Raw genomic sequence first — 7,258 nt, forward strand, 5'->3', positions numbered from 1 at the left:
ATGGTACCAACACATGGTACGAGTTTTTTCGCGTGTAAAAAAAAAATCTATTGAAGTACGTACGTGTATGATCAGCGTGATACCCTCGTGACCCGTTACCATCTCTACACCAACCACTACAGCTTTGGTGACAGCGCGATGCTGCTGCACATCACATCATTGTTTTCTATCTACCAGTAGCTGTCAACAAAATTAATTTTTTTTAAGTGTGTTACAGCTTGATTATTTGCAGTTAATATGCAAACAAGCCCCACGCATGCATGGTTTTGAACTGTGTGAACACGAGATTCGCATCCCGAAGGCTTCCCTTGCTTCACGGTGTCCGTGGCGCGCCAGCCTCCACGGTCCCGTCCACGCCACCATCGTCATGCAAGCACGCGACGCCCGCCTTCTCCTCACCCAAGGCTGGCTGCGCATGCGTCGTCCCGGCCAGCCGGCCAGGCCAGCACCGATCCAATCCACGTAACAACCACCGCGCCCTGGTAGCGCGGCCGGCGACGCGGTCGATCAGTTACATAGATGCTTTCCCTTCCTTTTAGGGCCGCCGCTGATCACACCGCACTCACATATACATGCATCCATAAACCCTCACGCGCGCCGCCCTCCTCAGCAGCCGCATCCTCCTTCCCCCAGTGCCCGCGATCCAGTCCACGTCCTTCCGCGCCGCTCCACGCCGGCGACCTCTAACAACTCAGAGGCCTCCGCCACACGCATCCACTTCCTCGCCATCCGTTACGCGGGGATCCCGGCTTTCTTTCTCGCTGCCGTTGCTGGTCGAGCGCGCCACGACGAAAGGTGAGATGGCGGGCGCTAGACGCTACCACGGGCCTGCGTGGCAAGACACCGAGCGGGGCTCGCCCACGTCCGCTATAAAACCGGCAGGTCTCCCGGCGGAGGGATACACACACAGACACAGCGCTCTCACTCGCCTCGCGTTCCTTGCCTTTTGTTTCCGTCGCTGCAGTGCGTTCAGAGAGGAGGGGGCCGGAGATGGCGACTAGGGGCACCGGTGGGATAGCAGCGGTGCGGTGCGCCGGAAGGATCGGGGTCGTGGCCTCAGTCGCCATGAACCTTGCTTGGATAGCGATCTACATCCGCCGCTGCTACTTCGGCGGCGGCGGCCGATCTGACAACAACGGCGGCGTCACCACGGTGGAGCCGTCGAAAGGAAAACCGCCGGTCACTGAGGACTCCATAGTTAACCTAGACCAGTGAGTGATCCGATCCATCACAAGATCTCGTTACCGGCCTGCTTCTGTTTTTATTTATTCGTATTCGTATTCGTCGCTCTCCCACGTATTGCCCGTCCATTGATCGCTAGTGCCCAGGCGTCCGTCGCCGTCCGGCGCCGCAGTTCGCACGGATGAACAGCGTTGATGCTGTTGTTATTTTTTTAGAGCTTAGCGTTGCTGTTGCTGAAAAAAACGATTCGCATGAGGAAGACGATAGTCATATAAGGGCTTAGCAAACTGTAGTTATCAGGGCCTGATTGTTTGGGACATATTTAGCCAGCCAATCTATTATGCCCTGCGGTGTGCAAATCGCTCCGTTCCAATTTGGGGAGCCAGCCCCAGCCCCCAGCCATGCTGTTTCACTGTGAGGCAGCTGGAGTCTGGAAGACTGGAACACATATACATCGTCTTCCGTGAAGGGCTCCTCTGGCCCTCTCCATCTGGCAAGGACATGTGTACCTGGTTGCCTGATTAATTGTTGATCAGTAGTATTTGTTTATTTTGGCTGGTTAATTGCTGATTAGGTATTGTTTATTTTGCCTGATTAATTGTTGATTAGTAGTATTTGTTTACTTTGCCTGCTGATTAATTGCTGATAGTAGCATTTGTTTATTTTGTCTGTTCATCTGCTTTTCTTCTATTTATTTAATTGTTTGGTTGAATTTAGGAAATAGTAAACGAGAAAATTGCAAATTTAGGACTCCAAACAACGTGCTTCGCAAATATAGGACTCCAAACATTGTCTTCGTAAAAATAACCATCGAAACGTTGGCTTCTTAATTTCCATAACATTTGGTGTATTAAGACTCTTTTCTCATCTAAATATGTGTATTTCCATAGGAGATTAGTCTATTGCGTTGCCAGTCATAGAAGAAGATCAATTCAGCATCTGGATGAAATGCAACTACCTTGTAGTATGGCCCCCAGGTCCACTTTCTTGGTCCAAAAAGAACAGCCTTGCTGATTGTTGTGCTTGAAAGTCCACTCCTCGCTGCCTCTATCCTCAAGAACATAAACTGACAAAAAATACCCTTTGTCGTCATCAAACATGTAAAGCAAGCGCCCCTGAGAGTGGCCAGTGAAGCCATTGCCATAGCATTCACTGAATTGCGGGCGCACACGGTTGACCCTCCATGCCTCTCCCTAGGTGTCCACCGCAGCAATTGCACCGCCTTGGACAGTGAAGTGTATGACACTATTTCAATACGTCATGCTGCCATCAAAGAGATGGCATTCATCCGCACCCCAACCACATTCACTAAAAATCCATCTTCCAGTTTCAGATGAGTAAATCTCCACTGCCTCAACTTTATAATCAGTTATGCCGAATTCTGTCTCCAGTAGCTGAAAAACATGGAAATTCGAGGAGGGATCGAAGCCTAGCACAGCAGAGCGGATCCACTTGTTCTCTCTCATTGGAGCACCATATTGCCTAGGGGCCTCGCTCGGTTGGGGCAAAGCAAGCCACTCGCTGGTTATAGGATTGCAGACAACAGGTGGTGGAGCACCCCAGCAGAGCAGGAGGAGGAGCCCGTTGCAAGAGTCGAGCAACTCTATCTGCCCACAGGTCGGGGGCTAGAATGAGAGAGCCGTATAGACCAGAAGGGTAAAAGGTTCACTTTGGGAACAAATACATGTATTTTGATGAGAAAAGAGTCTTAATACACCAAATGTCATGGAAATCAAGAAGCCAACGTTTCGAGGGTTATTTTTACGAAGACGATGTTTGGAGTCCTATATTTGCGAAGCACGTTGTTTGGAGTCCTAAATTTGCAATTTTCTCATAGTAAACAGGGTGAAAGTAGAGATGTATTGAAAAAAACACATACTGTTTCACAAGAACAGTACAGATTTTTTTAATCTGAATCTTACTTTGTTGTATGTTCTCTATATGCTAAGAACTTCGCTATACCTTAATTTGATTTCCTCCTAGGCCATGTAAAAATCCGTGCACGATGTACTTGCGAATCCATCTCCATGCATCGTCCATGCATGTCACTGTACACACATGCGTTTAACTTCTTTGTCTTTGGTTGTTGCAGTGGCGACCCGACAATGTACGAGGAGTTCTGGCGCGGGATAGGAGATAGCGCCTCCATCTTCATCCCAGGTTGGCAAACAATGAGCTACTTCTCTGACCTCGGTGGCATCTGTTGGTTCGTGGAGCCTGGCTTCGAGCGCGAGGTGCGGCGTCTCCACCGGCTCGTGGGAAATGCCATGGTTGACGGGTACCATGTGCTTGTCGGGACTGGATCCACGCAGCTCTTCCAGGCCGTGCTGTACGCGCTCTCACCTGCAAGCGACGGCACGCCCATGAACGTCATCTCACCGGCACCTTACTACTCGGTAAGAATAGATCAAGAATTCATACATCAATGCTGAAATTGTGGTTTAGTTAGTTTAAGGAATTCACTACTACAGAATCCAGCAGTGATGTGGTCCTTTATTGCCGGTTTTAGCCCAGCTCCAATCATTTTCTCATTTTCAAGCTCATAACTGGCAGTGAAGGTACATCACTGCCGGTTCATATAAATCCGGCAGTGATGTCCAAATCTGTAGTAGTGATTGAAATTGTATTATCTCAAAAAAAGGCACTTATTTCAATTTCTACAACACATTGTTATGTTCTTGTTTATTATTGATTGATTGATATAATCTGGCTGATTTTGAACATGTGCAGTCTTACCCATCTGTGACGAACTTTCTGAACTCTGGGCTTTACCGTTGGGGTGGTGATGCCAATACATTCGATGGTGACACCTGTATTGAGCTCATCTGCTCGCCAAACAACCCTGATGGTGGCATCCGAAGAGCTGTCGTCAAATCCAAGTCTAGCAAGGCTGTTTATGACTTCGCCTACTACTGGCCACAGTACACACCCATCACCGAGGCAGCTGACCATGATATCATGTTATTCACTGTCTCCAAATGCACTGGCCATGCCGGCACTAGACTGGGGTAACCATTTCTTGATCAATTGTTAATCTCATGCTCAAAATTTTCTACATCAATATTGGTATATATGACATAATTTTCTATATTAACCAAATGTGTAGTTACGAAATATAAAGTACGGTTTTGTTGCATGGATGGTTGTAGGTGGGCACTGGTGAAGGATACTGAGGTGGCCCAGAAAATGATTAAGTTTATAGAGCTCAACACAATTGGTGTATCCAAGGACTCTCAACTTCGTGCCGCTAAGATTATTGGGGCAGTCTGTAACAGCTATGAGCTATCATCCGCTGGTAAAACAAGCCACCTCTTCCATTTTGCTAAGGAAAAAATGGTGGAACGTTGGATTAGACTTCGTGCAGCTGTGGCGGCCTCAGACATCTTTGCTCTCCCAAATGAGCTATCTGGCTATTGTAGTTTCTCCATGGAGACTGTCACCGCCAATCCTCGTAAGAAATCACACTTTCTAAATTTTCATTCTTATATCTATTAGTTGAATTATTGTTTTTTATACTTTTGTCTAACATTAGGTACCATATTTTTTTTTCCTTGGTCAGCATTTGCATGGCTTCGCTGCAAGAAGGATGATATTGAAGATTTGGAGGGCTTTCTACGCCTGAAAAAGATAATCACTCGAGGTGGCACAAAGTTTGGAGTGGATGGGAGGGTTGTCAGGGTTAGTATGGTTGACACAGACCAAGCCTTCAATGTGTTCATCAATCGTCTGGCTACAATGAATTGAAATTTAGTGCAAATAAAGCACTTTGTGGCTACAAGGGTGGCAGTGTTCTAAGTTTGATTAGATGGAAGGATGTGGATGCTTTGGAAAACTTAATAATGTTTTATTTGTTCTATAATTCCGTGTTTTCTGATATTGTATAATATTCAGTGTCAAATGCTATATGTAATTGTGGTTGTGGTCCATTTTGTTATCGTGGCCAATTATTATTTATGGATGACAATCATATAATACTGAGTTCGTAATAATATTATAGTCTGACAGCCCTAAGTTTCTATATGTTTATATTTTAGATTTCTTAATTGTATATTTGTACTGATAGTTGTACTTTACAAAGTTTAGCGAACGTCCCCATGCGAGGTATTATGTTGTTTCTTCAACAACAAAAAGGATCATTGTTATTTGAAATTGGATAAATTATTAGTCCTATTGTGAATTTTTATAACTTTGGTGGGTTAGTACCATTCCTAATTTATACAAAGCTAAGTGTGATCAATATAAGGAGACAAGCAACTTCGTTTATAGTATTTAGTGGGTACTAAATCTTAAAATTGTGTAATGTGCATTGCCCTTATAATAGACTAATAACTTATCATAACATATATATGCACAAGAAGGTTCTATATTATTTATTTGCTTGATTTCTTATGAAATATCTCATCATTGTAGTTTGTGGACTAAAAGATATTTTTTAGAAACATATAAATAAGTGATCAATTAGCATTACCTGGACCTTTTGAGAAGGGATGTCCCCTTCCCGAACAAGCAGCACAACTCCCCTTACATAGGTATACATATGTAACGTTGTTCATTAAAAGTCAAGAGAAACCAGCAATGGAACCACAACTCCCCTTGTACGAGGGGACAGATGATGGGGATGCGGAGGACATGGAAACATCCCAGGGGGAAGATGATGACTTAGACATCTTGTCTGCAAAGAAGAGAGATGCTCCCGTGGATGGGAGCATGGTTTTCAATATCGGCCGAAATCTCCTGATATTTTCGATATATCCTCTTTATCCGTAGGTGCCGATAAGGAAATATCTATCTTTTTCGTACAATTTTTGTTTAAATTTAGTTAAATTCAAATCAAATTTTATTTAAATTTGGTCCGATATTTCCGATATATCATGTTTATCCTTTTTATCTGTGACCACCGATAAATTTTAATTTCCGAAAATGAAAACCTTGGATGGGAGGGGTCATGTGGCACAACAGGTCAACTTGCTTGAAAACATGGCAGTGCCACAGTGAGACTAGCCCTCTGAAGGAGCAGGAGAAGAAGAGACCATGGAGAAACGGGTGAGGAGAGGATGACTCAGACAGTTCCATGAATAGATCGGTGCTCTCCTTCGAGGAGAGTGACCGGGCACAATGAAAATCTTAGCATGGAACTGCCGTGGGCTCGCAAGCGCCTGGGCAGTGAGAGCGCTTCTGGAGATCTAGAAGCAAGAGAAACCAGATGTGGTTTTTCTCTTTGAGACACATCTGGGGAAAGTTAAGGCAGACGAGATGAAGAGGAAGTTGCAGTGCAACCATTATGTTATCGTTGAGTGATGGCCGTGGCGGAGAGTGGGGGCTCACCGGTATATATGGTGAACCAAGGTGGGAGGAGGAGGAGAAAAACCTAGGAGGCGTTGAGGACTCTCCATGGTAGAATGCATAAACCGTGGATAGCCCTGGGAGACTTTAATGAGATTCTTTTTCACCATGAAAAGGAGGGAGGGCGACCGAGAGAGCTCAATGCTTTCTCCAAGTGTTTAGTGAAGCTTTGGATGACTGTAGCCTATCGGACATGGGCTATAGCGGTAACATGTTCACCTGGCAGCGAGGAAAAAATAGGGAGCGGCTAGATCGGGGGAGTGTCAAATGCTTTGTGGAATGACTTATTCCCCAACGCTAGGTTGGTGAATGGAGAGATGACTAAGTCGGACCATTGACCACTGATCATTGAAACTGATGGTCCACCCGTACCGGTCGATCCAGCTCAGCGGGGCGCCTAGAGATTTGAGGCTCGCTGGTTGAAGGAAGAGACGGTGGAAGAGATGATTCAAGCTGCCTGGGCATGGGCAGCAGCTAGAGGCGAGAGTCCATCCTTTATGCAGAAGATGAGGGAAGTGCGTGAGGAACTCCATAATTGGGACAAGAAGGTGTTGAAGGGGCCGGTTTACCACATAAAGAATTAACAGAAGGAGCTTGAGAGGGTGGGGAGAGGACCTCTGACGGATGATAGCGTCGCTGACCAAAAGGAGATCCTAGTTCGTCTGGAACTATTGATGGAGCAAGAAGAATTAACATGGATCTAGAGGGTGGGCGATAACTGGCTACATCATGG

General features: G+C 45.8%; 1 protein-coding gene across 2 annotated transcripts; it reads left to right on the top strand.

Annotated features, from left to right (window-relative positions):
* The first annotated feature begins 576 nt into the window (after positions 1–576).
* LOC136513515 (tryptophan aminotransferase-related protein 1-like) lies at positions 577–5,186 on the top strand. 2 transcript variants are annotated; one of them, XM_066507500.1, is made up of 6 exons: positions 662–795; positions 965–1,211; positions 3,275–3,578; positions 3,913–4,190; positions 4,332–4,633; positions 4,742–5,186. In XM_066507500.1, the coding sequence occupies exons 2-6, from the start codon at positions 991–993 to the stop codon at positions 4,924–4,926; spliced, it is 1,290 nt and encodes a 429-aa protein (XP_066363597.1). In that variant the 5' UTR covers positions 662–795; positions 965–990; the 3' UTR covers positions 4,927–5,186. The 2 variants fall into 2 exon arrangements, with proteins under 2 accessions (XP_066363598.1, XP_066363597.1); XM_066507501.1 differs by lacking the exon at positions 965–1,211 and having other exon boundaries at positions 577–795.
* The last annotated feature ends 2,072 nt before the right edge of the window (positions 5,187–7,258 follow it).

Source organism: Miscanthus floridulus, chromosome 16 (genome assembly GCF_019320115.1).
Source record: "Miscanthus floridulus cultivar M001 chromosome 16, ASM1932011v1, whole genome shotgun sequence".
NCBI lineage: Eukaryota > Viridiplantae > Streptophyta > Magnoliopsida > Poales > Poaceae > Miscanthus > Miscanthus floridulus.